General features: G+C 47.6%; 1 protein-coding gene across 14 annotated transcripts in view; it reads left to right on the forward strand.

Moving 5' to 3' along the window:
- ANKRD26 (ankyrin repeat domain containing 26) overlaps nucleotides 1–27,509 on the forward strand; it is an 829,339-nt gene that overhangs the window by 406,863 nt on the left and 394,967 nt on the right. For all 14 annotated transcript variants that reach the window (XM_069228894.1, XM_069228896.1, XM_069228898.1 and 11 more), the window contains one exon: nucleotides 9,255–10,223. In XM_069228894.1, the coding sequence (XP_069084995.1) occupies nucleotides 9,255–10,223 (969 nt within the window). The remainder of the gene's footprint in view (nucleotides 1–9,254; nucleotides 10,224–27,509) is intronic.

A 27,509-nucleotide genomic window follows, 5' to 3' on the forward strand; every position in this document is an offset into this window, starting at 1 on the left:
GCCTCTCCTGATTTTTTTTTTTTAAAAGCAGTAAAAAACAAATTGGTCTCTAATGTAAATATCCACATTAGCACCAAAATCACACTTGGCTGCAAGCACTCGTAACATAGCTACATACTCCTCCACCGATTCATCAGCTGTCTGTTTACTCATGGCAGAATTAAATCTTTCCAGTAAAACACTGGACTCATCCGCATACTGTCTCATCATTCTAGCTTTACCTTCCCCATACTCATTCCACAATGCATCATCAGAAACAGGTGCAGGCACTGGTGGCAAGATATCAAAGACACGTTGACCAGCCACCCCTAAATGATTAAACAACAAAGCCATTTTTCTAGCTGGCGGAAACGCATGAGCATCAACAGCTACAAGATAATTTTCAAATATCCTCAACCACTTCAAATCGGGCTTCCCATTTTTCTGTAAAAAGGCCGGAGGTTGAACAACATTTTGGTATGAGGTCATGATAAGGTAAGGCTTAACCAAAGATTAGAATAGTAAAAATTCACATGTAACAGTGGATACAAGACCAGTGTAAATTCCCACAAAGTTAAATACTGGACCCAAGTCCTGATGCACAATGCTTCCTTAAGAAATCCACAAAGAATAAAGGCTTGTGGTGCAATTGACAAAAATATGTGTTCCCAAATAGACCCCCCAGATGTACAGGACAAGATAAACTGAATGCCAGCAGTTAGTTCTTATGGAGTCAGTCACTGTGTTCCTGTCCGGTAATGTCTGAGTAAACAATATCCATATACCGTAGTTCTTGCAGGGTGAAAATAAATTCTTCTCCTTGGCAAAAAACACGTCCGCGGCACAACTTCAACGTTAAGAGCTCTGACGTTCCCCCGCAGATTGTAGCGATGCGTATCCTCAGCGTTGAAGAATGCGTCGTTGCTGAGATGCGTCTAAGAGTTGTTGTGATTCGTTGCCAAGACGCGCGTTCTGCACGCTCTTCCTCGTCTAATAGCTGCTGTGCCCCGTTGCGAAGACATGCGCATTCTGCACGCTCCTCCTCACACGTCTAAGCATTGCTGTGTGCCGTTGCCAAGACGCGGGGCAGCACGCTCTCTAGTGACACTCCTCTATAGTGACGTAGGATCGCAGCTCTGACTGGCAGGTAGAATTTGCAACGGTCTGTAAGTATAAGTCGACCGCACCGCAAAAAAATAAATAATAAATCTCACCAGTCTCACCAGTTCTTCCACGCACTGGCTCTTTGTTCTCAAACTGGCTTCCCGCATCCACCCTCTATTGGGAAAAATGGATGGGTTGGTGGGTCCCAGCAATGTCCTGGAAGGCACTTTTTCCCAACAAAAAAAAATATAACCCCACTCCTGGTACCAAAATGTAGTGGGAGGGATGCGCACACGTCTGCACAGAAATAATGCTCCTGGACTCTTCAGGGAGTTTCCTCAAAAGGTAAGTTGGTTTATTGCTGAATAAAGGACCCACGACAACAAAAGCCACAACCATCCGGATCGAGATCCAGTCACCAACTGAAGGCAGCCTGAACCGTCTTACACAGAGTGTTGAGCAACGCTGCAAGGATCGAGAACACCAATATCAAAGAAAAACATGGCACGTGAAAGAAGCACTGATAAAAGACATTTCAAAGAAATACAGCATAAAAAGAAACACCTTACATTAATCAAATCAAATCAAATCATTAACATTTATAAAGCGCGCTACTCACCCGTGCGGGTCTCAAGGCGCTAGGGGAAAAGGGGGGGGGTTACTGCTGCTCGAAAAGCCAGGTTTTTAGGAGTCTCCGGAATGCGGAGTGGTCCTGGGTGGTCCTGAGGCTGGTGGGGAGGGAGTTCCAGGTCTTGGCTGCCAGGAAGGAGAAAGACCTCCCACCCGCCGTGGAGCGGCGGATGCGAGGGACGGCAGCGAGCGCGAGGCCAGAGGAACGGAGGAGGTGGGTGGGGACGTAGAAGCTGAGGCGTCGGTTGAGGTATTCCGGTCCCTTGTTGTGGAGGGCTTTGTGTGCGTGGGTGAGAAGTCGAAAGGTGATCCTTTTGCTGACTGGGAGCCAATGCAGGTGTCTCAGGTGTGCGGAGATGTGGCTGTTGCGGGGTACGTCGAGGATGAGGCGGGCCGAGGCGTTTTGAATGCGTTGCAGGCGATTTTGGAGTTTGGTGGTGGTCCCAGCGTAGAGGGTGTTGCCGTAGTCCAAGTGGCTCGTGACGAGGGCGTGGGTCACGGTTTTTCTAGTGTCGGCGGGGATCCAGCGGAAGATCTTGCGGAGCATGCGGAGGGTGAGGAACCAGGCGGAGGACACGGCGTTGACTTGCTTGGTCATGGTGAGAAGGGGGTCCAAGATGAAGCCGAGGTTGCGGGCGTGGTCTGTGGGGGTCAGTGCGGTGCCGAGGGCTGTGGGCCACCAGGAGTCGTCCCAGGCGACGGGGTGTTGCCGAGGATGAGGACTTCCGTTTTGTCAGAGTTCAGCTTTAGGCGGCTTATCCTCATCCAATCTGCGACGTCCTTCATACCCTCTTGTAGGTTGGTCTTGGCGCTGGCGGGGTCCTTGGTGAGGGAGAGTATAAGTTGGGTGTCGTCGGCGTAGGAGGTGATGGTGATGTTGTGCTTGCGTACGATGTTGGCGAGGGGGCTCATGTAGACATTGAAGAGTGTCGGGCTGAGCGATGAGCCTTGAGGTACGCCGCAGATGATCTCAGTGGGGTCTGAGCGAAACGGTGGGAGGTAAACTCTTTGGAAACGGTTTGAGAGGAAGGAGGCGATCCAGTCCAGGGCCTGGCCTTGGATCCCGGTGGAGCGGAGGCGGGTGATTAGGGTGCGGTGACAGACGGTGTCGAAGGCCGCCGAGAGGTCGAGGAGGATGAGGGCGACTGTTTCACCGTTGTCCATCAGGGTTCTGATGTCGTCTGTGACTGAGATGAGGGCGGTTTCCGTGCTGTGGTTGGTTCGGAATCTGGTTTGTGAAGGGTCGAGCAGGTTGTTGTTTTCCAGGAAGGTGGTCAGCTGTTTGTTGACGGTCTTCTCTATTACCTTGGCTGGGAAAGGCAGGAGAGAGATGGGGTGGAAGTTTTTCAGCTCGCTCGGGTCAGCCGTAGGTTTCTTTAGGAGGGCGTTGATTTTGGCGTGTTTCCAGCATTCGGGGAAGGTAGAAGGAGAAAAAGAAGAGTTGATGACGGCCTGGAGGTGCGGGGCGATGATGTCATCGGCTTTATTAAAGATGAAGTGAGGGCAGGGGTCCGAAGGGGCGCCGGAGTGGATAGAGTTCATGATGGATTTGGTTTCTTCAGTGTTGATGTGGGTCCAGTTGTTGAGGGTGAAGGCCGGGGGTGCGGGTTCGGTGATGTTAGGTTGGGTCTGGTGTCCGAAGCGGTCGTGGAGGTCGCTGATCTTGCGGTGGAAGAAGGTGGCGAGGGATTCGCACAAATTCTGTGAGGGCGTTTGCGTTGCGGTTGGAGAACTCCTTGACGATGCTGAAAAGTTCTCTGCTGTTGTGGCTGTTTTTGTCCAGTCTGTCGGTGAAAAAGTTCCTTTTGGCAGCGCGGATCAGATGGTGGTGTTCGCGGGTAGCGTTCTTGAGGGCGGTCATGTTGTCAACAGTGTGGTCCTTGCGCCAGGCCTTCTCGAGGGTGCGACAAGTTTTCTTTGATTTTTTGAGGGTGTCAGAGAACCAGAGAGGTTTTTTGGTGTTGGTCTGTCGATGCGTGCGTTTGAGGGGAGCAAGGTTGTCTGCGCAGTTGGAGATCCAGTTTGTGAGGCTGAGGGCTGCGTCGTTGGGGTCGGTGGTGAGGGTGGGTTGGTTGGCGGCGAGTGCGGAGAGGAGTTGCTCTTCGGGGATCTTGTTCCACTGTCGACGAGGGATAAAGCATATTACAGGAACCTTCCGGATTCTGCAGGAATCCACAAAATTCCTACCACCCAGCATTGTCTCATTTCTTCCGATAAAATTTCTGCTGCACTTGTCAGCCTAAAAATGTTTTTTTTCAAACTGCCCTTTTGGACCCACTTTGTTCCCCCTCAATTTCGGCGTGTTTTTGGCTCTTCCCTCTCGCAAACACTTGGCCCACCTACACAAGTGAGGTATAATTTTTACAGGGAGACTGAGGGGAACGTTGGATGGTAGGAAATTTGTCCTGGTGCGGTGATCCCACACGGAAATGGGGGAAAAATTTGATTTTTTTTTTAGCTAAATTTGAGGTTTGCTGAGGATTCTGGTTAAGAAAACATTGGGGGATCCATGCAAGTCACACCTCTCTTGACTCCCTCGGGTGTCTAGTTTTCAGAAATGTCTGGGTTTGGTAGGTTTCCCTAGATGGCTGCTGAGCCCAGGACCAAAAATGCAAGTGCCCCCCGCAAAAACAGGTAGTTTACTGTTTGATAATTTTGATGTGCCCAGATAGTGTTTTAGGGCATTTCCTGTTGCGAGCACAAGGCCTATCCACCCAAGTGAGGAACCATTTTTATTGGGAGACTTGGGGGAATGCTGGGTGGAAGGAAATGTATGGCTCCTCTCAAATTCCAGAACTTTTTGTCACCGAAATGTGAGGAAAAAGTGTTTTTTTTAGCCAAATTTTGAGGTTTGCAAAGGATTCTGGGTAACAGAACCTGGTGAGAGCCCCACGAGTCACCCTGTCTTAGATTCCCCTAGGTCTCTAGTTTTGAAAATTGTACAGGTATGGTACGTTTCCCTTGGTGCCGGCTGAGCTAGAGGCTAAAATCCACAGTTAGGCACTTTGCAAAAAAACACCTCTGTTTTCTTTGAGAAAATGTGATGTGTCCACTTTGTGTTTTGGGGCATTTCCTGTCGCAGACACTAGGCCCACCCACACAAGTGAGGTACCATTTTTATCAGGAGATTTGGTGGAACACTGGTTGGAAGGAAATTTGTTGCTCCTCGCAGATTTCAGAACTTTCTGTCACAAAATGTGAGGAAAAAGTGTTTTTTAGCCAAATGTTGAGGTTTGCAAAGGATTCTGGGTAACAGAACCTGGTCAGAGCCCCACAATTCACCCCGTCTTGGATTCCCCTAGGTCTCTAGTTTTGAAAAATGCACAGGTTTGGTAGGTTTCCCTAGGTGCCGGCTGAGCTAGAGGCCAAAATCCACAGGTAGGCACTTTGCAAAAAACACCTCTGTTTTCTTTGAGAAAATGTGATGTGTCCACTTTGTGTTTTGGGGCATTTCCTGTCGCGGGCACTAGGCCTACCCACACAAGTGAGGTACCATTTTTATTGGGATACTTGGGGGAACATAGAATAGCAAAACAAGTGTTATTGTCCCTTGTCTTTCTCTACATTTTTTCCTTCCAAATATAAGACAGTGTGTAAAAAAAACGTATATTTGCCCTGTAATTCACATGCTAGTAGGGGCATCCCAGAATTCAGAGATGTGCATATAACCACTGCTCCTCAACACCTTATTTTGTGCCCATTTTGGAAATACAAAGGTTTTCTTGATAGCTATTTTTCACTCTTTATATTTCAGCAAATGAATTGCTATATACCCAGTGTAGAATGAAAACCCACTGCAAGGTGCAGCTCATTTATTGGCTCTGGGTACCTAGGGTTCTTAATGAAACTACAAGCCCTATACATCCCGCAACCAGAAGAGTCTAGCAGACTTAACGGTATATTGCTTTAAAAAATCTGACATTGCAGGAAAAAGTTAGAGAGTAAACCATGGAGAAAAATGGCTGTTTTTTTACCTCAATTTCAATATATTTTTATTTCAGTTATTTTCTGTAGGAAACCCTTGTAGGATCTACACAAATTACCCATTGATGAATTCGGAATTTTGTCTACTTTTCAGAAATGTTTAGGTTTCTGGGATCCAGCATTGGTTTCACACCCATTTCTGTCACTGACTGGAGGGAGGCTGAAAGCACAAAAAATCATAAAAATGGGATATGTCCCAGTAAAATGCCAAAATTGGGTTGAAAAATTGGGTTTTCTGATTCAAGTCTGCCTATTCCTGAAAGCTAGGAAGCTGGTGATTTTAGCACTGCAAACACTTTGTTGATGCCAATTTCAGGGAAAAAAACACAAGCCTTATTCTGCAGCCCTTTTTCCCCATTTTAAAAAAACAAAACGAAATGTTCACTGTATTTTGGCTAATTTGCTGGTCTCCTTCAGGGGAACACACAAAGTCTGGGTACCTCTAGAATCCCTAGGATGTTGGGAACAAAAGACGCAAATTTGGTGTGGGTAGCTTATGTGAACAAAAAGTTATGAGGGCCTAAGCGCACCCTGCCCCAAATAGCCAAAAAAAGGCCTGGCACCTGAGGGAGTAAAGGCCTGGCAGCGAAGGGGTTAAGGCTATGATTAATATCTTTCAAGTACAAACCCTTGTACTGGACCAGTTATTTCTGAGGCTTCTTGCCTCCTGGCCTTGTGCATTAAGCTGGCGTCTCGTGCCTGTTAGCACATGCAGTTCCTGTAACTTTCTCCTTCAGTGGGTTTAAAACTGGTAGTTTCTTCTGGACAAAATCTGTTTTGACTGAGCAACATAGGACCTTCAGTGGTGCATGGTGCAGGCCAAATTGACAGATGGCAGTCCGTTTTCCTTGCTTTATCTGGACTTCACATTATTGACAAATGCCTATACTTTGGTTCTTGTATGTCCCCTAAGAGAAAGGGAGATCAGATTACTTTGATTGCTACATCAATCTTTTTGAGCTGTGTGCTATCTGTCTTGCTCTCAAGACCTTTCTGTCTTCCATCACTGTTAGGTCTGTCCACATCCTGATTGACAACACCCACCACATTGTGGTACTGAAGTAAGCCGGGCAGAATGAGGTCCCAAAGCATCCGTATGGAGTATTTGGCCTGTGGTTGTAGTTGAATTCTCTTGGGATTTTGCTAAAATTCAGTCATCTAATCAGTTCCCTGAATGTCAAAAGAGATGAGTTTAGTAGTCACTGCCTCGCCGATCACCAAGGGTGGCTGTTCCCAGATGGTATCACAGGGCATATTCCTGGGGCGTGCTCATAATAAGGCTATTTGCTCCCAGTGAAAATATCAAATCTTTTGTGTCCTAGACTTCCCTTCTCTAGGAGATGCATTCTCCCTTTGATTGGACTTTGGCCTCCTTTACACGTTCCCACTTGAGACACTAATTCACTGGGTCCTGAGAAATGTAATGAGCAATCAAGCACACCTCATCTTGATAGCTCAAGTTTGGCCACAGAGAATCTTGTATACCGACCTGCTGAATCTTAGCATATGCCCGCCATCAAGACTGCACCATCACAAGCCCTGCTGTCCTAGCTTCAGAGTAGGGTTCTCCATCTGAACTGCGACAATCTGCCTATCCCTGCATGGAGTTTGAGCAAAATAGACTGACAGGCTTTGATCTTCCTTCGGAGGTGGTAATTGTTGTTCTGGCTGCACACCACCCATTCACTAGTTCTGGCTGTTGGTCGAATTGAGTTGTGAAAAATCGCTAGTTGAGCCTGGGCAAGCACAGCTGTCTGATGTTCTGTTCATTTAATCTCTGTTCCAGCAAGATTTTACTGTGGGTACTGTTAGCGGTCACTTGTTAAGCTTTTTGGCCATCCTTTATTTGCCGAATGGCCCTCTTTATTCAAATCACCCTATGTGAGTATTCTTAGTAAGGCTCTCATATGTCTCTCATCTGGCCCCATTTATTATATATTCTGGTGCAGTGGGACCTTGTTTTACCTTTCAATCAATCAGTATTTGTAGAGCGCACTTGTCACCCACGAGGGAATCCAGGCGCTGAGGTCCTAGCTGCTCTGGAGGTGTCAGTTTAAAAACCAGGACTTGAGTCCTCTTTTGAACTCCTGTAGAGAGGGTGAGGTCCGAAGAGGGAGGGGGAAGGCTGTTCAAGGGTTTTTCGGCAAGGCAGTGCTCCCTTGGATTCATGCTCACTAGGAACCGATGCACAGTTGCACCTTGAGACCTCTGACTCTCAAAACTGTCTCTTGAATTGCCATTACCTCCGCATGGCAAGTCATTGAATTGCTGGCATTTGTCTAGCCTTGTACACTACCTTTTTTCCACACAAGTAGGTTCTTCAAGCTCTGGCTTCTTTTCTCCTGACAATGATGTCACCCTTCCATGTGGTGCAGCTCATCATGCTCCCTGTGATCTTTTCTCAGCCACATTTCTCCGAGGAGGAGGAGAGGCCTCATCAGTTGGATCTGAAGTTTGTATTTTGATAGGACCAAGGAACACTGTGTTGCAGATCCAGCTTTTTGTTGGATTCACATGTGCAACGAAAGGTAAGGCTATCCCAAAATGGACCTTGCAAGGTGGATTGTCCTTTGCATCAAATGGTGCTGTTCCTGGGGACAATGGAGCCCCCAGTAGGCCTTTAGGCTTATCGTATCTGGGAAAAGGCTGCTACCAAGGTGTTTCAGTGTTGGACATCTGACAAGCTGCTACAAGGGGCCCCATCCATACATTCATCCTGCATTACTGTAAAGATTTTCATATCTACAAGGAGACCCATTTCCTTCACTCTGTCCTGCAGGACTTTCTGGTGTAAAGTCCAGTCTTCAAACCCATCACCTTTGTGAGGGTACAGCTTTGGTATTGCTTTTGAGATGGATTTCTGCAGTTGGAAGTATCCATCAGAAGAATAAGTTACTTTGAGTAATGTTCTTTCTGGTGGATACTCAATCGAACCACAGATTCATCACCCCCACCCCTTTCTGAGGAGTGGGTTTTCACATTGCTTATTAAAAGTTACAGGATATTATTGTTAGATAGTAGGGGTATGACTTTTAAAAGATACGTTGAGATCTTTGTGGTCATTTTACAAAAATACAATATTAGATATTGGACAATCATGCAAGTGACTTGATCATAAATTGAGCCATAGTCATGTTTTCTGCATCTTAGGATCTTAATTGAAGTCATAAGCACTTGAATAATTACCAACTGCTTGTTAGGAATTATTCAAGGGTTTACGACTTCAGTGAAGATGCCTACGTCTCAGAACTTGGACTACAGGTACGTGACCGTTTTGTATTGCTGATTCTTGCTAGTGTATGGAGGGTTTTAAAATCTAAAACAAGCATGCATGTCATTTTCACTATATAGTATAGGTAGCATCCTACATGTAATACTGCAGAAAATATATAATTGCAATGGACTATCTTAAAACTTTGTAGTTGTGATTAAATAGAATGTGTTTGATTAAAGACAGAGCACTGGGATGGGAGGAAATACTTTAGCTTCACATGTAACAAATGCAATTTTCAAATAAATGTATGGCTCAAATAAGTGTTTTTTTTGCTGTTTTCAAGACTCTCACCCAAACGCCTGAAGTCAGCGACCGAGAAAAGGAGTTGATGCAGAGAAACCACTCACTACAGGAAGAAATTAGTGTGCTCAGGCTCGAGCTAGAACAAGTACGGGCTCGCAATCAGGAAGAAGAAGGAAAAACTCTAGAGGAAAATGAGGCCCTGAAAGAAAAACTAGAGGACCTCCGACGGGATCTAAAGCTAAATGAAGAAGCATTGACACAAACCGTTTTCCAGTACAATGGGCAGTTCAATGCACTTAAGGCAGAGTCTGCAATGCTGTCATCCAAAATAGAACATGAGAAACAAAGCAAAGAAAGGCTAGAGACTGAACTGGAGTCAGTCCGATCCCGTTTGGCCACTGCGCTTCAAGAACTTGAACGCAGTCAATTGTCAAAGACTGATGCTGAGCGCACTTTCCAGAGGGAGCGAGATGACTGGCTTCGCTCACAAGATAAAATGAATTATGACCTAGCAAATGTTCGAGAGGCCAACAGTAACTTGTCTCAGCAACTTACTAAGGCGGAAGCCAAGACTAACAGCCTAGAGAATGAACTTCATCGTGCAACTCTTTGCCTACGCGAAAAAACACTGGTTTTAGAAAGTTGTCAAAGAGACTTAAACCAGGCCCAATGCCGAGCAAAGGAATTTGAACATGCTCTCCAGATAGAAAAAGAACAAGTCAGCAAATGCACAGTAAAGCAAGAGACTATTCAGGAAAGATTGGCACAGATTCACAGTGAAAATATGCTACTGCGCCAACAGCTGGAAGATGTGCAGAACAAAGGTATCCTAAAAGAAAAAGCAGTAAATGAGACCCAAGATCGCTTTAGTGACATCTTTAGTAAACTTCGAGATGATACAGAAAAGAAAGTTAATATGGTGGAAGAGAGAAATAAAGAACTGATCACAAAGACCAACGATCTAAGGGAACAAATCTATAAAATTGAAACTGAAAAAGTGGAGCGAGAGGTAAGTCCAATCAAGATTTACTCCTCATGTTGTATTTTTTGTTAGGTATAATTACATTGTGGTCAGAACGTTGACTAATATCCTGGGTGGTTTTACTCTGACTGAAATCTGCACATTTCCTAATTACCGTCTTGTTTTGTCACTTAAATTGGGCACTGAGTAATCCTGAGTGTGGTCATTATGTGCAAACCTAAACTCCGGAATGGAGCGTAGGCACTATTTGTGCTCAATTTTAGATTACCCTGGGCAGTTTTAATAAAAGTACCATGCAATCAGCTGATTTGTAACACAGCACTTTTGTGGTTATATATTATGTTTCTTTAGAAGATCTGATAGAGACTTCTAGCTCCAGATTCCTTACCTTAGAATTCCCTGACGTCTGCTTCAAATCTGGAATTTTTCTGCTGAGCAGTACCCTGCACGTGACGTCAGGTGGCTTTGTTCGGATCAGCGTGCATCCTCCGGCTCCGCGTGGCATCATCAGCGTCGTTGGAGCCATCTGTGACATCACGGTCTTCTATATAGGCACCACCCTGGCACGCGTACATCAGTTCTTTTCCTTCCGCGCCGGTTAAGCGCAGGTCCGGATAGTGCTACCCTTTTTTCGGCGTTACGTTGAATATTTTTTCGATTGTCTGTGCGAATGGGATTCAAACCGTGTGGCGCATGTCATCACACCATGGCGGTCACTGATCCACACCAACGTGCCTGGACAAGGACCACGACGCAAAGTCGTGCTCCGACTGTCAAGCCATGGATCTGAAGGCCTTGAGAGAGAGAGATCTCTCAAACTTCTAGCGGCCCGGCAGCAGTCTTCGGTCGGTGCAACTCTGAGGGGGTCACAGTCCCGCTCCAAGAGGAGGTCGCAGTACCGCTGCAGGAGCCCCAAGTCATCTTCCTAGCATTCGAGGTTCTCAGGACATTCAGGTAAGAGTCACAAAAAGAAGAAGTCCAAGAGGACTTCGACTTCACCACGCCCGTCGGCTGACGAGGTGTCTAAGGAACGTTGACGTTCTGAGCGTGGTTTTGCCGAGCCGTTGCCAAGGCTGACTCCGCATCTCCCCCCCCTTTCCCAGATCCAGAGTGACCCCAGCTCAACTAAAGGAATTTTACGAGGCTATGCACCTTGTTTTTGAGTGAGCTGGCCCCCCTCAGTGGGTCTTTGGGGCCAGCAGGAGCCCCTTTGGATTCAACGCCAGCGGCTTCTGCGCCATTGGGGACCCTAGGATCCGATAGTGGATCCAGACCAGCGCCAGATTCACACAATCGACCTCCTCTGGCACCGGACCCGATGTCGATGCTTCCTCCGCCTCCGGTGCCCACTGGTGGTGGTAGTCCCATCCTTATTCCAGATGATCCAGAGCCGGAACGTTGTCGTATGACACCGATTCCGACTTCGACAGCACTTTTTAGGCCCAGATCAGTGCCTGAGGCTTATTTTGAACAGCCAGGCACAGTTGAGGAGTGGGAGGGGTCTGAGGACCTTTTACAATATGGATTGAAGCATGAACAGGACTGGTATGAGGTTCTAGGGGAAGCCAGTGGACTGGATACTTCTCCAGATGATGGCATGCTCTTTCCTCCCTCTGTGGCTATGGAGGATGGGGCATCTTATGCCATGGTAGTGCTTTGGGCAGCTGAGGTCTGGGACCTAGACTTGCCTACGGTGCCAGTCAGGACTAATCTCCTGACAGAGGTGCTTCAGCTAGGGGTTTCTACATCAGAGCCGATGTTACAATTCAATGAAGCCCTTACAGATGTCCTTCTGGGAACATGTTCCAAACCCAGCACAAGGGGTCCTGTGAATAGGGCAGTCGGCCACCGCCATAGACCAGCTCCAAGTAACCATAGTTTCTTCACCCAACATCCCACCACGGAGAGCTTGGTGGTCCGAGCCTCCACTTCCCGTGGTGCCTTCCCCTCTGCTTCCCTGGATAGCGAATCCAAGAGGCTGTACCAACTTGGAAAGAAGACTTTTCAACTTGGCGTCCTCCAACCTGGCATTGAGGTCGGTAAACATCTCTTGCCTATTGGGCTGTTTTTCCCATACTTTATGGGATATGGTGGCACAAATGCTGCCCCAGGTCCAGGAGGGCGTCCGGGACACACTCACCCAAGCTGTCAAGGATGGGAGAGATGCAGCCAAGTTTACCATCCGGTGTGGCTTGGACACGAACGACTCACTGGACAGGGCGATTTCTTCAACAGTGGCCATCCGACGCCATGCCTGGCTACCTAACACTAGCTTTTTTGGGGATGTCCAGTCGAAATTAATGGACATGCCTTTCGATGACTCACGCCTTTTTGGTAAAAAGGCAGACTCTGCGCTTGAGAGGTTAATGGATTCTCGAGCTATAGCCAGATCCTTGGGCCTCTCGGCGCAGGTTCGCCAGTGGCCTGTCTATCGCCCCTTTTGAGGCTTTGGAAGGGGCGCGGTACCAGGCCAACCACAGGATATAGACACTGTCCTCCGGCTTCACATCATCCTGTGCGAGGGCGAGGTCATGGTACCTTCAGACCCAGAGGTTCTAGCCAGAGGTCGGCCACCATCCAGCCCCCCTCTTCGCAACACCCAAGCCCTCCTAGTATGGTTCTGTAAGACCATGTTTGCCCAGTTGGAAGGAGGATTCAATTTCATCTCCCTCCCTGGCGGTCCATAACATCGGACAAATGGGTCTTGCAGATCATACAGAAGGGCTATTCCCTCCCCTACAGTCGTTCCCTCCCTCAATCCCTCTGGTAAAAGAACAGCTGATGGAGGATTATTTGATCTTACTCCACGAGGAAGTTACGGCTCTCTTGCCCAAGGGAACCATAGAAAGGGTTCCGATGTCAGAAAGTAGGCAGTGGTTGTTATTACCGCTACTTTCTGATCCAAAAAAAGAACAAGGGTCTTCACCCTATCTTGGATTTAAAGGACGTCAATCACTTCCTCAATAAGGAGACATTTAAGATGCTCACTCTTGCTCAGGTCTTGTCTGCCTTAGACCAAGAAGACTGGTTAGTAGTGTTGGACTTGTAGGATTCTTATTTTCACATCCCCGTCCTGCCCACCCACAGGAGTTACTTGCGGTTCAAGATGGGCCACAAGCACTTTCAGTTTACCATGCTCCCCTTCGGACTCACCAGTGCCCCTCGGGTCTTCACCAAGGTGATGGCGGTGGTGGCAGCTCATCTGCGCAGGTTAGGGATCTCAGTCTTCCCCTACCTCGACGTCTGCCTGTTATAAGCTCAGACGCCCCAGGCTCTCATCGGACAACGGTGGACCTCCTGCATTCGCTGGGGTTCACGATAAATGTGCCAAAGTCACACCTGACTCCCTCTCGGAAGCTCTCTTTCATCAGAGCTGTTCTGGACACAGTGCAGTTTCGGGCCTGTCCTCCAGAGAAGCGAGTCTGGGATATTCAGGTTATGATACCGGTGTTCTGGTCTCTATCCTGGATTTCTGTGAGACAGACTCTGAGGCTGTTGGGACTCATGGCTTCCTGCATCCCATTAGTCAAAAATGCCAGATGGCATATGAGGGCTCTGCAGTAGTGTAGGAAGTTGGCTCTGTATATACTGTCTTAAAGTGAGAGATAGTGTGCACAGAGTCCAAGGGTTCCCCTTAGAGGTTGATAATGGCAAAATTAGATAATTCTAATGCTCTGTTATGTGGTAATGTGGCCAAGCAGTAGGCTTATCAGAGGGTAGTGTTAAGCATTTGTTGTACACACAGGCGCTAAATGAGGAACACACACTCAAAGACTTAACTCCAGGCCAATAGTTTTTTATATAGAAAAATATATTTTCTTGATTTATTTTAGAACCACAAGACTCCAGATTTGAGTTAAGTACATAAAATGCAAGGTACTTCACACAGGTAAGTATAGAACTTTGATTCAAAGCAGTAGTATACACAGTTTTAATTAAAATGGCAATGAGCTATTTTAAAAGTGGACACAGTGCAAAAATCAACAGTTCCTGGTGGAGGTAAGTTTGGTTAGGTTTCTCAGGTAAGTAAACCACTTACACAGTCAGTCTCCTGGTCATAGGCAGCCCACCGTTGGGGGTTCAAGGCAACCCCAAAGCCACCGCACCAGCAACACAGGGCCGGTCAGGTACAGAGGTCAAAGGAGGGCCCAAAACACATAAGCGCCTATGGAGAACAGGGGTGCTCCGGTTCCAGTCTGCTAGCAGGTAAGTACCTGCGACCTCAGGAAGCAGACCAGGGGGGTTTTATAGAGCACTGGGGGGGACACAAACAAGCACACAAAATGCACCCTCAGCGGCACAGAGGCGGCCTGGTGTAGTGTGCAAAGTAGGCTTCGGTTTTGCTATAGAAAGCAATGGAGGGACCTGGGGGTCACTTGGGCAATGCAGGCAGGGCACGGGGGGCTTCTCGGGCCAGCCACCGATCGGGCTAGGATGAGGGCCGCCTGCTGGTCACTCCTGTACTGGTGGGTGGTTCTTCCTGGTCGTGGGGGCTGTGGGTGCAGTGCTTGGTCCAGACGTTGGGTTCCTCGTTTCCAGGCAGTCACGGTTAGGGGGAGCCTCTGGATTCTCTCTGCAAGCGTCGCTGTGGGGATGCAGGGGGGTTGACCCAGGGTACTAATGTCGTCGTAGTCGCCTGGGAGTCCTCTCTGCGGTGTTAGTTCTCTGGAGCTTGAGCTGGGGGCGTCGGGTGCAGAGTGTGAAGTCTCACGCTTTCGGCGGGAAGAGAGAGTTCTTGGAAAGTTGCTTTAAAGTTGCAAAGTTGTTGCAGTTTTTGAACAGTGACGCTGTTCTCTGGCGTTTCTTGGTCCTTCGGGTTCAGGGCAGTCCTCTGAGATCACTGGTCCCTGTCGGATACGTCGCTGTGCAGGTTCTTTGAGTCTGGAGACAGGCCGGTAGGGCTGGGGCCAAGTCAGCTGCCGTCTCCGTCGTCTCTGTAGGGCTTTCAGGTCAGCAGTCCTTCTTTCTTAAGGTTGCAGGAATCTGATTTCCTGGTTTCAGGGTCGCCCCTAAATACTAAATTTAGGTGTGTGTTCAGGTCTGGGGGCAGTAGCCAATGGCTACTGTCCTGGTGGGTGGCTACACCCTCTTTGTGCCTCCTCCCTGAGGGGAGGGGGGGGGGGCACATCCCTATCCCTATTCCTATTGGAGGAATCCTCCCATCTCAAGATGGAGGATTTCTGAAGGCAGGAGTCACCTCAGCTCAGGGCACCTTAGGGGCTGTCCTGACTGGTGGGTGTCTCCTCCTTGTTTTTCTCATTATCTCCTCCAGCCTCGCTGCCAAAAGTGGGGGCAGTGGCCGGAGGGGCGGGCATCTCCACTAGCTGGGATGCCCTGTAGCGCTGTAACAAAGGGGGTGAGCCTTTGAGGCTCACCGCCAGGTGTTACAGTTCCTGCAAGGGGAGGTGAGAAGCACCTCCACCCAGTACAGGCTTTGTTCCTGGCCACAGAGTGACAAAGGCACTTTCCCCATGTGGCCAGAAACTCTTCTGGTTGTGGCAGGCTGACAGAAACTCGTCAGCCTAGCAGTAGGAGTCGGACTGGTATTCAGGGGGCATCTCTAAGATGCCCTCTGGGTGTATTTTACAATAAGTCCCACACTTGCATCAGTGTGCATTTATTGTGCTGAGAAGTTTGATACTAAACTTCCCAGCTTTCAGTGTAGCCATTATGGAACTGTGGAGTTCATATTTGACAAACTTCAAGACCATATACTCTTTATGGCTACCCTGCACTTACAATGTCTAAGGTTTTGCTTAGCCACTGTAGGGGCATAGTGCTCATGCACTTATGCCCTCACCTGTGGTATAGAGCATCCTGCCTTAGGGCTGTAAGGCCTGCTAGAGGGGTTACTAACCTGTGCCACAGGCAGTGAGAGTTGGGCATGGCACCCTGAGGGGAGTGCCATGTCGACTTAGTCATTCTCCCCACCAGCACACACAAGCTGTGAGGCAGTGTGCATGTGCTGAGTGAGGGGTCCTCAGGGTGGCATAAGACATGCTGCAGCCCTTAGAGACCTTCTCTGGCAACAGGGCCCTTGGTACCAGGTGTACCATTTACAAGGGACTTATCTATGTGCCAGGGCTGTGCCAATTGTGGGAACAAAGGTACAGTTTAGGGAAAGAACACTGGTGCTGGGGCCTAGTTAGCAGGGTCCCAGCACACTTTCAGTCACAACTGGCATCAACAAAAGGCAAAAGGTCATGGGGTAACCATGCCAAGGAAGGCATTTCCTTACAAGTGGGACCTGAAGTTCCAATGGGCACAGCATCAGGGAAATCATACCGACATGGTTCAGATCTCGGAGGGAACTGCAAAGGATCTGCAGTGGTGGTTAGTGAACTGCGATTGGGTCAAAGGCAGACTCCTCTCCCTTCCCCAACCAGATCTCACAGTAGTGAGAGATGTCACTTCTGGGATGGGGCGGCCACCTGGGAGAGGTGGAGATCAGGGGCCTCTGGTCTCCAGCGGAGTCTGGGCTCCATATCAACTTATTGGAGCTCCGGGCGATCCAACTAGCATAGAAAGCATTTCTTCCTGTTGTGAAATGGAAGTTAGTGCTGGTGTTCACGGACAACACTGGTAATGCAACAAACAGGGCAGTGTGGGGTCGTGGACCCTTTGTCAAGAGGCTCTGCATCTCTGGACATGGCTTGAACATCAGGGCATAACCCTGGTGGTTCAACACTTGGCAGGTTCTCTGAACACCAGGGCAGACAAACTCAACCGTTGAAGCCTAGCGCATCACAAATGGTATCTCCATCCGGAGTTGGCGCAAGAACTCTTACAGCAGTGGGGAGAGCCTTGGTTAGATCTGTTCACCTCTGAAGAGAACGCGCAATGTCAGCAGTATTGCGCATTGGAGTTTCCAAGGTGGCTATCGCTAGGCAACGCTTTTCGTTGCAAGTGGAATTCAGGCCTCCTGTACGCCGTTCCGCCCATACAACTTCTGCCCAGAGTTCTCAAGAAAATCAAGAACGACCGGGCCCAGGTAATCCTAGTGGCTCTGGATTGGGCACGGAGAGTTTGGTATCCAGAGCTTCTCAAAATGAGCATCAGTCATCCAATCAGGTTGCCTCTTTGGCAGAATCTTCTGTTGCAGCAGCAAGGGAAGGTTCTCCACCTGAACCTGTCAACTCTGCGATTTCATGCATGGAGATTGAGCAGCGGCAGTTGATGGTTTATGACCTCCCTCCCGAAGTCTGTAATGTCATTCTGGCAGCCAAGCGTTCCTCTATCAAGATGGTTTACACCTGCCGTTGGAAGCGTTTTGTATTATATTGTACAGAGAGGTCTATTGATCTTCATTCCTCTTCTCTTTCTAATATCCTTCTTTTCATTCTGACACCTGCCCAACAGGGTTCTCCCTTAGTGACTCTTAAGGGTTATCTTTCTGCCTCATCGGCTTTTCTTCAACTGCCTGATCAACAGTCTTTGTTTAAATCTCCTATTGTACAAAGATTCCTAAAGGGGCTTGTACATATATTTCCACCCTTTGTTGTGCCCCAGTGGGACCTTAATATGTTGCTCACATTTCTTGTGTGCTCCTTTTGAGCCTTTATATAATTGTCCTCTCCGGCTAGTCACCATCAAAACAGCCTTCTTAGTGGCGATCAGATTTGCCAGGAGGGTAAGTGAAATGCAGTCTTTATTATCAAAACCGCCGTTTCTTACGGTATATCCTGATAAAGTGCTTCTCAGAACTCATGCCTTTTTCCTTCCCAAGGTGAAGACCCCTTTCCATCTGGGTCAGAACATCATCCTGCCCACGTTCTTTGCTCCACCGCATCCCTCTAAGGAAGAGGAGCGTCTCCATCGCCTGGACCCAAAAAGAGCATTGTCGTTCTACCTTCACTGCACAATAGAGTTCCGGGTGGATGACCAACTCTTTGTGGGGTACATTGGAGCAAAGAAGGGTCGGGCAGTGCAGAAGTGAACATATTTCGCGCTTGGTCCTTCTATGTATCAAAATCTGCTACGCATTGGCTAAGAAGCAGCCTCCTGAGGGCTTGAGAGCTCACTCTACAAGGGGAAAAGCTGGCACCATGTTGTTAGCTTGGCAGGTACCGGTCATAGCCATCTGTCAGGCGGCAACATGGGCTTCCTTACACACATTTGCTAAACACTGCTGCCTGGATAGCCAAGTGAGGAGAGACAGGCATTTTGCTCGCTCTGTCCTACAGGACTTTCTTGTATAAGGTATATGTCTGCAGCCCACCGCCAGGAGGTTATGGCTTGGGTATCTATTCTAAGGTAAGGAATCTGCAGCTAGAAGTCTCTATCAGAAGAACAAGTTACTTATTTTTGGTAATGAATTATCTGGTAGAGACTCTATCTAGCTGCAGATTCCTTATTCCCATCTATGCCTCCCCGCTCTGCGGATATAGTTTATATAAAAAAAAAAATTATATATATATATGTATATATGTGTGTATTTTCATATTTTTACCCTTTTTCGGGGCATGTCATTTCACACAAACAAGCAGAGAAAGCTGGTTCTTCCATAACTCAGCACTTCTGGCGTGGAAAGTTGTGGAAAAGAACTGACGTACGCGCTCCGGGGTGGTGCCTATATAGAAGATGGTGATGTCATAGATGCCTCCAACGACGCTGACGACACCACGGGTAGCCGGACGACGCACGCTGAACCGAACGACGGCGCACGCAGTCTACTGCTCAGCAGAAAAATTCTGGATTCGAAGCTGATGCCAGGGAATTCTAATGTAAGGTATCTGCAGCTAGATAGTCTCTACCAGATAATTTGTTACCAAAGGTAAGTAGTTCTCTGGTTATAATGCATTAAAAAAAAAATATTAATGGGATAAACCAATATATCATAATATTTTATTTTTTTAAATATCATTCAGACACTCCAAGTAGTTTGTAAAGCTGCTGTCTGTTCAGCGAAGCGGGTAGTCATTATCGTGCAATAGCAAACACCATGATTCTCGATGTATCGCTTTTGCATGCTGCACCAGCATCAGTATTCCTTATGTCCAAATTCCTAGATAGAGTGCTGAGCAACTTCTTTCTATGCCATAGCATTAAGTGGACACTGAACAGATGGCAGTCATCTTCAACCTGATCTAGACCGTTATGACAGATCCTTCTCTTCTCAGATGGCGTACTGCATTTCTTTGTACTGTATATTGACTGACAACCAACAGTCATCACACCCCCCTTCTTCCACCATAGATTACCAACCCAGCACTATGCACAGCCTTGGGCAACACGGCACAGAGTTGACCCGGGGGCCCCAAAGTCAACAAATCATGGGCCTTATCCCCAGGGCTGAAATTCTAAGGAGAGCATGCAGCCTCCTTCCCCAAGTCATAATAGGCCGTTCCACTGGGGCCAAATGCAACAAAAAAGAAAGGTGAGATGCTCTGCTCCTCTCCTCAAGCCTTATCAGACCTGGGGGACCCTATCCCCACCGCACTCCAGTTCACCCCACCTCAGTGCAGTCCACCCCACCCCACCCCATCCCAATCCAACACACCCCACCTGTTCTGCCTTGCATGAGACTGAGAGGGAACGAAGGGAAAGGAATGCAAACAATGCAGCACTTTGACACAAACATAATAACGAGCACTTACAGCAGTAGAATAATAATGATCAAAGAATATGCAATATATCAACAAACAATATATATATGTATATATATGTGTATGTATATATATATATGTGTATATATATATATATATATATATATATATATATATATATATAGTGACTGTATTCATGCATGCACACAGCAAAACAAAATAGTAAGTATTAAAAATACATCACCATGGGGCTTGAATACAACATCATCCTTTGCCTGCCAACGTCAGGTTGTGGGACCCTTCACAACCGGAACAAAGGAGACCACCCTCAATGGGATTATTCTCTGGACAATGTGTCCATTCTAGGAGATTAGTTATTTCTGTTTCAGCTATCAAGCTTTCCCCATCTTATATTCTTTGAACAAACTCATGCTTTGGCCATATCAGGTCAGTGTTGAGAAACACGCATCAGACTGGCCAAATCTCACTTTTTTTTTCCCAAGACCGAGCTGTACCCTGCTCTACCATAAACATTCTCAGCCTGGTACCTTCTTATCTACATTTCTCCCCCGTGTTTTGTTCCTTTCCCTTGCGAAAAGAGCGAAAACAGGTTAACAAGCTGTGCGCTGAAAAATACCTTCACCACCAGTGTGAGGGCATTTGAAGCTAGGCTAAGCCAAAATGGAGTCAGTGGTCAAGATGGACCCGGTGCTTAAACACAGATAGCATTACAACACTCCAATCAAACACACCCCACCCCAATCCACCCCTCGCCATTACATTCAAGTCCATCCCACTGCAGCCCACCACACTTCAATCCAGTCCACCCCACTCCATTCCAGTCCACCCAACTCCATTCCAGTCCACCCCACCCGGTCCAATCCACCACGCTCTACTCCAATCCACCAAACTACTCCAATCTATCCACTCTATCTCAATCCAGTCAGCCCCACCCAATCTCATTTCAGTCCACCTCACTCCTATCCATCCAGCCTGCTCCAGTCTATCTTGCCCACCCCGATCCACCCCAGTCTAATCCATCCCTTTCTAATTCACCCCTTTCTACTCCAGTCCACTCCACTGAATCCAATACACCCCACTGAATCCAGTCCGCCCCACTCCATCCAATCCACCCCAGTCCAATCCACCTCACTCCAGTCCAGCCTAATCCATCGCACTCCACCCCAGCCCAATTCATCTCACTCCACCCCAGCCCAATTCATCTCACCCCAGCCCTATCACTCCAATCCAAACCACCCAATCCAATCTCATTTATCCTACTCGAGTCCACCCCAATCCCATCCACCTGACCCCATTTCAATTCACCCTACCCTAGTCCAATCCACTCACTCTACTCCAATCCACCCCACTATCTCAGTCTACTTCCACCCACGCCACCCTATTCCACCCCATTTCATTCCACTCCACTCTACGACACTCTGTCACTGAACTCTACTCAGCTCTACACTTTTTCTACCCCACTCTTGCACCCCACACCACTAACTTTTAGCCATGCTGAACAGCAGCCAAACTGTTGTACAGCATGGCAGAACACTATGCCAAAGCCAATAGCTCTTGTGATAGGCAGGACCTATTGGCTTTGCCAGTGCATCTTAAACTTCCTGCCGGCTGGGAACAGACTTAGTGTTTGCTCCCATTTGCCAGGAGATTTAAAATGGGAGTAAACACGTTTCCCTGTCTGCTGTATTGCAGGCAGGGATACAACTGTGCCCTTCGGGTGGGCTCCCATGGACACAGTAAATGACCACCCCCAGGGGGAATGAGGTTTCTGGGGCTGTTTAAGGCTCAGAAGGGACTGCATGGCCCGCCTCCCTTTAAATTCCAGTTGCCACTCTGGAGGGGGTGGGGGGAGGTGATCCCTAGGCCCATCAGATGCTCTTTTTGAACTAATGCTTCTGCTAAAGAATCTGTCTGTATATTTTTCTATTAATTACCCAGTGGTAATTATGGTTTGGATTATGTTTTCTTAGAAAAAAATTTTTTTTGTTTTCCTAATAGGTTTGGCACTGTTTGACGAAACTTTTCCACTTCAGCTCCTTCATGGCTTCTTGATCAGTCAAGCGGGGGCAGAGAAAAAAAAGGGGAGGGGGGTGTCCCAACACATATTTTCCCATACATTTTTCCACAGAAAATTTCGCCCAAATTTCTGAATAGAATTACACCAAATTTGGCAGAAAGCTAGATCTTTGTCCAGAAAGCGTGCTTTTTGTGATTTGGTGTAAATCTTTTCAGTAGGTTTTGAGAAATAGGCCTAAAAATGTTTGTATATTTCATACTGTGGAGGATCTGAGGACCCAACACATCTCCAGGAGAGATCTGAATGGCTGCCACCACATCAACTGCGAAGTGGCAGCAGCCATCTTAGGACTCCCGACTCAGTCCAGAGTCCTGTTAAAAATGTGAAAAATGATAGGAAACAGGGTAGAGATACCCTGACCCCCCACATCCTGTGGCAAAAACATTTCTTTAAAAATGTGCTTCAAATTTACAGTGGATCTGTAAATATGCGGCAACTTTTTAAGGTTTACCTTCCCTTTCTCCCCCAGCAACAATAAAAAGTAAACAGTAAGTCTCCTAGGTTATTATATGCATAACCCAAGGACAATTTACCATATTTTTCTAAAGCACTCTTAGCTGGAGATCTGTGCTCTTCAGTTGGAGTGCAAGGCCCTCTTGTGCCTGTTTTTATGATTGCATTTTGTGGGCTCAAAAGTGTTAAAAGAAAGCCTCAGAGACATGTTGATTTTATTTAAAAAGATATGTCTGACTCTTTTTGTTTTTATATTCTTCAGCTCAGGAAATGCAATAATAAAAACTGTTAAAAGGAAGACTCAAAGTTTTTTTTTTTTTGTTAAAACTGTATTAATAATTTTTTTATAATTATCACTATTAATAAACCTTACATTGTGTTACCGAAATATACATTAGACTAAACATGTTGGTGATTTTTTGAGAAAGATGATAGATCATCTGCTTTATATATATTGATATGCTCACCCCTCGAGAAGGCCAATAGGCTTACTTTTTATATTGTGGTGTTCTCAAAGTCAGTAAGTCTTCCTGAGTACAGCCGGAACCTGGGAGACCAACAGCACTCTGCGCATGCCAGAACGCTGTGTGTTTGGTGGGGTTAGCTGCTGTCAAGGGGTTGAAGCAGGACCTGGCCGCAGCACAGGCCATGCAGCCAACCTTGGCAGTGCATGGTGAGTTTTGGCTTCTTGCGGGGGTTGGATGCAGCCATGTGACAAATCCCACACCACGCACAGCTGAAGGTTCTGCAAGGCATGTGGTTGCTTGCCTGCAATGGGCTGGACTCAGGGCCTGGCCCCATTGTTAAATTGTTGTGGTGAGGGGTTGGCTTTACGTATTGTAATAAAATATTTAATTACATTTAAAAAACCTGGAAATTCACAAAAAAACAAGGTTAAAGTGACATAATAGTTAGAAATTCTACTTGTATCTTACTTTTCATTAAAAAAAAAATCCTTAAAAATTCTCTGAAACAACCAAAGGCAAACATCACGTTACAGGTAGATGAACATTTCAGTGACAATGTTTTATACTAAAAAAAAACATGAAAGTCACCAGTTATAGTTATTTTTAGTAACTATAACTTATGCCCTAAAGTAACCTTAACGTGCATCCTCACGATGCACTGCTAGTTACCCCACAGATCACTCATGATGTGCTCTGTCACATCACTGATAATGTTGCAGTAATATCTGAAATAACATAATTGATGACAAGACTGTGCATGGTGAGGGCTCGAGTTAGTTACATCTGATAGAGACTTCTAACTGCAGATTCCTTAGCTTAGAATTATCCCAGGAGTCAGACTGGGTTTGAAAGATTTTTCATGAGCAGTACCCCTGCGCTCCAGAAGCTGGCTTTGATCAGCTCCGCACGCAACGTCAGCATTGTCCGCTCTGAAAATCACGTCTGCAGCACTTATATAGGCATCATCCAGGAGCGCTAAGGCCAAGTCATGCCGGAAATGATTTTGCAGTTCCTATATAGGCATCACCGGGTGCATCAACATCAGTTTTTTTTCTTTACGTGCTAGCCAGTGCTGATCCAAAAGAGAACTACTCCTCAGTCATTTTTTTTACTGCCCTTTTTTGAGTTTTTAAAAAAAATTTATTTGAGGTTTCTTCCTCCCGATATGTTCAGATGTTGTCACATGAGATGGATTTTTATCCTTGTGGATCCTGTCATCAGGCGATGTCGATGATGGATCTACACCTTGTCTGCTTGTGGCATCTGGAGCATGACCCAAAGTAGTGCTCCGAGTGCCAGCCCATGCATCCGGAGGCCTTATGGGAGCTATCCCTAAAGCTGATGGCTGCCCAGCATGCAACTCCATGTATGTCGAGGTCCCGGTCTAGAGGAAGGTCCCGGGACCAGTCACGGAGTCCTAAGTAGTCTTTGTCCCACTCCAAATCCTGAGGACGTTCGGGTAAGTCGAAGCAGACTTCTTCTTCTCTTCGGCCGACGTAACAAGGGAGCATTGCCATTATCGGTCTCATTCTTCAGAACCTGTGCCTGGGCTGATTCCATGCCACCCTGAGTTTCTGGGAGCAAGAGCGACCCCTGCCCAATGAAAAGAATTTTATGAGCCCATGCGTCTCATCTTTGGGCAGTCCTACTCTGTTGGTGTCACTTTTGGCCCTGCAGAGTCAGAGGGGCCCCATCAGGTTCCACACCAGCGCCAATGGGCTCCTAAGGATATAGTCCTGGATCCAGTCTGGTGCCAGTTGTACTGTACAGTAATAGCTGCACCCAGCTGGGTTGCCACCTCTGGTGTAAGGCAGGGAAGAGTAAGCCAGTCAAGGAATTGCTGAAGCCCCTGGTTGTCTAACGGCTTGCAGCCCGTGTATGGAGTTTGACAGTAGGTCAGAAAAGAGTTGTTGATGTCAGTTTGTGAGTGCAGAAGGTCTCCTCCCGCAGTGTCCAATTCCACTATGGGCATTCCATGCTTAGCCGGGTTGGCTAGTCACGCCAATAACTGCCTAGTTTGGTCCTGCTCTGCATGGGAGTGTTCCATCCAAGTAGGCTGTATAATCAAAAGAGGAGAGGTGCTCAGTGTGTCCCCCCACTTGCTCCCTGACATCTAGTAATTATGGTTATAAATCTGGTTGCGATGTTTGTCCGTATCCCTGAGCACTTGTTCTGCAGCTGCTATATTCCAAAGAAGAGTGGAGTACAAACCCCATCGATTCAGCTATGCAATGCCCACGGATTACCGCCTTAAAGGCATCCCATTCTTCCTGTATTGTGGTGGCTGAACCAGTGTCATCCCCAAAATAGGTGATGATCCGAAAACAACAGATCTTTTAGCGACTCAGGATTTAGTCGCCAGATAGGGTTTTTAGCTGCGGGCCTCTGCCAATCAAGGAAAATCAGAGCTGGGTTGTGGTATGATATGGTGCAGGAAGGATATTCCATCCCACGCAAGTGGGGGCGTATGTCGTGTGAGGTCAGAAAAGTTTTAAGCGTGACATGAAAATCATGCAATGAGAAGTAAGAGTAGTCTCTGGTGTTGGCATTAGTGCTATGCCAGGTGTCTAGGAGCTCCCAGTTCCTCTGCCACTCTCTAAATGCACAGGCTGAACAACAGACTGGGAGTTCGGGCAGCGGGGGATGATAGCGGTCAAGCACAGGGTCTGCTATGCAATTAAAATCACCCCCTTACAATGGCATTTTGCGTTAGGAATGGGGACAACTGTGCTGTCAGTCGAGCCTTGAATGCTCTCTGATCCACATTAGGGCCATAAACATTTATAATATTAATGTCCCTCCGGTCCAACCTGCCCACTATCGCCTTGCAACACCCCTCTGGATCTATCAATGATTTTACAAGCTGGAACGAAGGTCCAGCTCTGATCCAGATCAGGACCCACCTAGCAAAAGCAGAATATGTAGTAGAAGGCTTTCCCCTGCCAACGGCGCTGGAGTGCTGCCCCCTCCTTGGCTGTTAGATAAGTTTCCTGGTGTAGGGCTATGTGGGCCTCACATCTCCTTAAATATGAGAAGGCCTTGTAGCGCTTAGACATGGAGTGTATTCCCCTTACATTCCAGGTGACTATTTTATAGTCTGTAACATTCATTATGGTCACATGACCTGTGGTCAGGAGTCAATGATTGCCCTCAGTGTGCAGCCCACTCGTCTGGGGTCCATATATGGAAAAGGGAAGTATGGGAGCTTTAGCAGGGTCTGACTCAGCAGGATCCCCAACCTATATTGACTACCAGTCAAACATATCGGACTCAGTTCGCCCACCCCAGGACTGAGGACGTCTGCAAACAACATTAAACCCCAACTCCCACTTCCCAGGACAATAAGTGAAACCCCTTCCATCCAAACCTGTGCACAAAAAAGTTATTGATATTCTATTTGCGGGTGCGTGTTGCAGCTTGACTCTAGGCTAGCCGCCCCAGAGCCCCCCACACCCTCGACATTTAAGAATTACATGTCTACTAAGATCCCCACCATCAAATTAAATCATCAGCCATGCTGGGAGTCACTCTCGGCAGGATGAGACTGGAGGAGTCTGGCATGGAAGATGAGCATTCTGACGCAGGCCCCCTCATTTCCCCCCTCCTGGGGATGAGTGTGTGCTCCTGAACTGGATCTGCTCAGTGAGGCCACCGCTTCCATCACTCTCTGTCTCTCCTGTAGTGCCTCTGCTTCCGTTGGTACCATAATCTTCTCTGAGGCTCCACTTCTGTGACCGCGAGGGCGGCGCTTCGGTAGTGTTGCCTGAGATTCGCTGCTGGGCCAGGCTCTAGGTTCTAGGTCAATCCTCAATGACCATACCTCCTGCGGAGTCTAAAAAAACGACTTGCCCTTTGCAGTTCCACTGTCAACCGGACTGGAATTGCATTGAGCATTGGATTCCAAGTTTTCACCGTTTTTTCTTCGCTCCTACGAACGCAGTTCACTGTTTCTGCACTTCGTGAGAGAAGTCTGGGAATATCATGATTTTACTGTTCTTCAGAACAATGGTTCCTGGCAACCTCTCCTGCCTCAGAATGCAATTGCAGTCTTTGTAGTACAGGAGGTGGGCCACTACTGGACACGTGGGGATTACCCTGTGGTTGCGGTCCAGCAGGTACCCTGTGGGCTCGCTCGAGGGCAAAGAATGGGCTAAGTCCCTCAGTGGCCACCTCTGTGCAAAACCAGCCCTCCAAGAAAGTGACCATGTCGTTGTCCTTGATCCATTCCAGCAGCCCCACTATTCTAACATTATTACTCTGTGATCTTTTCTCTGTGTCTTCTGCCCTAGCTTCCAAGATTTTCAGGCATGTCTAGATGGCGGAGAGCTGTCTGCCCATGGCAGCAGTCGCTGGGGGAATATCTGCCAGTTCTTTCTCCATGGTCGTTACTCGTTGAGCAAGAGGGCGGTGATCATCATATGAGACCTAAGTCTGAACCAAGGGTGTCTATTTTGGTTTCTAGGGCCTCACATGATGTTGTGATGGCTTGCAATATGTCTTGTAAAGTAGAAGTCATTGACGTGTCCCTGGCATCCAGTCAGAAGGCATCACGCCACCAGACCCTGACACCTTAGAGGGGGTTCTGCTGCTCAGTTGCACACTCTACACCCCCAGTGCCAGTGCGCCGCACCCCCTCACTGCGTTAGCATAGATTTCTTCTACCTGGTTTTGCAGTCTAACCACAGGGGTGCTCCCCCCCACCAGCAGCCACCACACAGAAGGCCCCAGCAGTCTCTCCACCGTAGGCCAC

Source organism: Pleurodeles waltl, chromosome 4_1 (assembly GCF_031143425.1).
Source record: "Pleurodeles waltl isolate 20211129_DDA chromosome 4_1, aPleWal1.hap1.20221129, whole genome shotgun sequence".
Taxonomy (NCBI): domain Eukaryota; kingdom Metazoa; phylum Chordata; class Amphibia; order Caudata; family Salamandridae; genus Pleurodeles; species Pleurodeles waltl.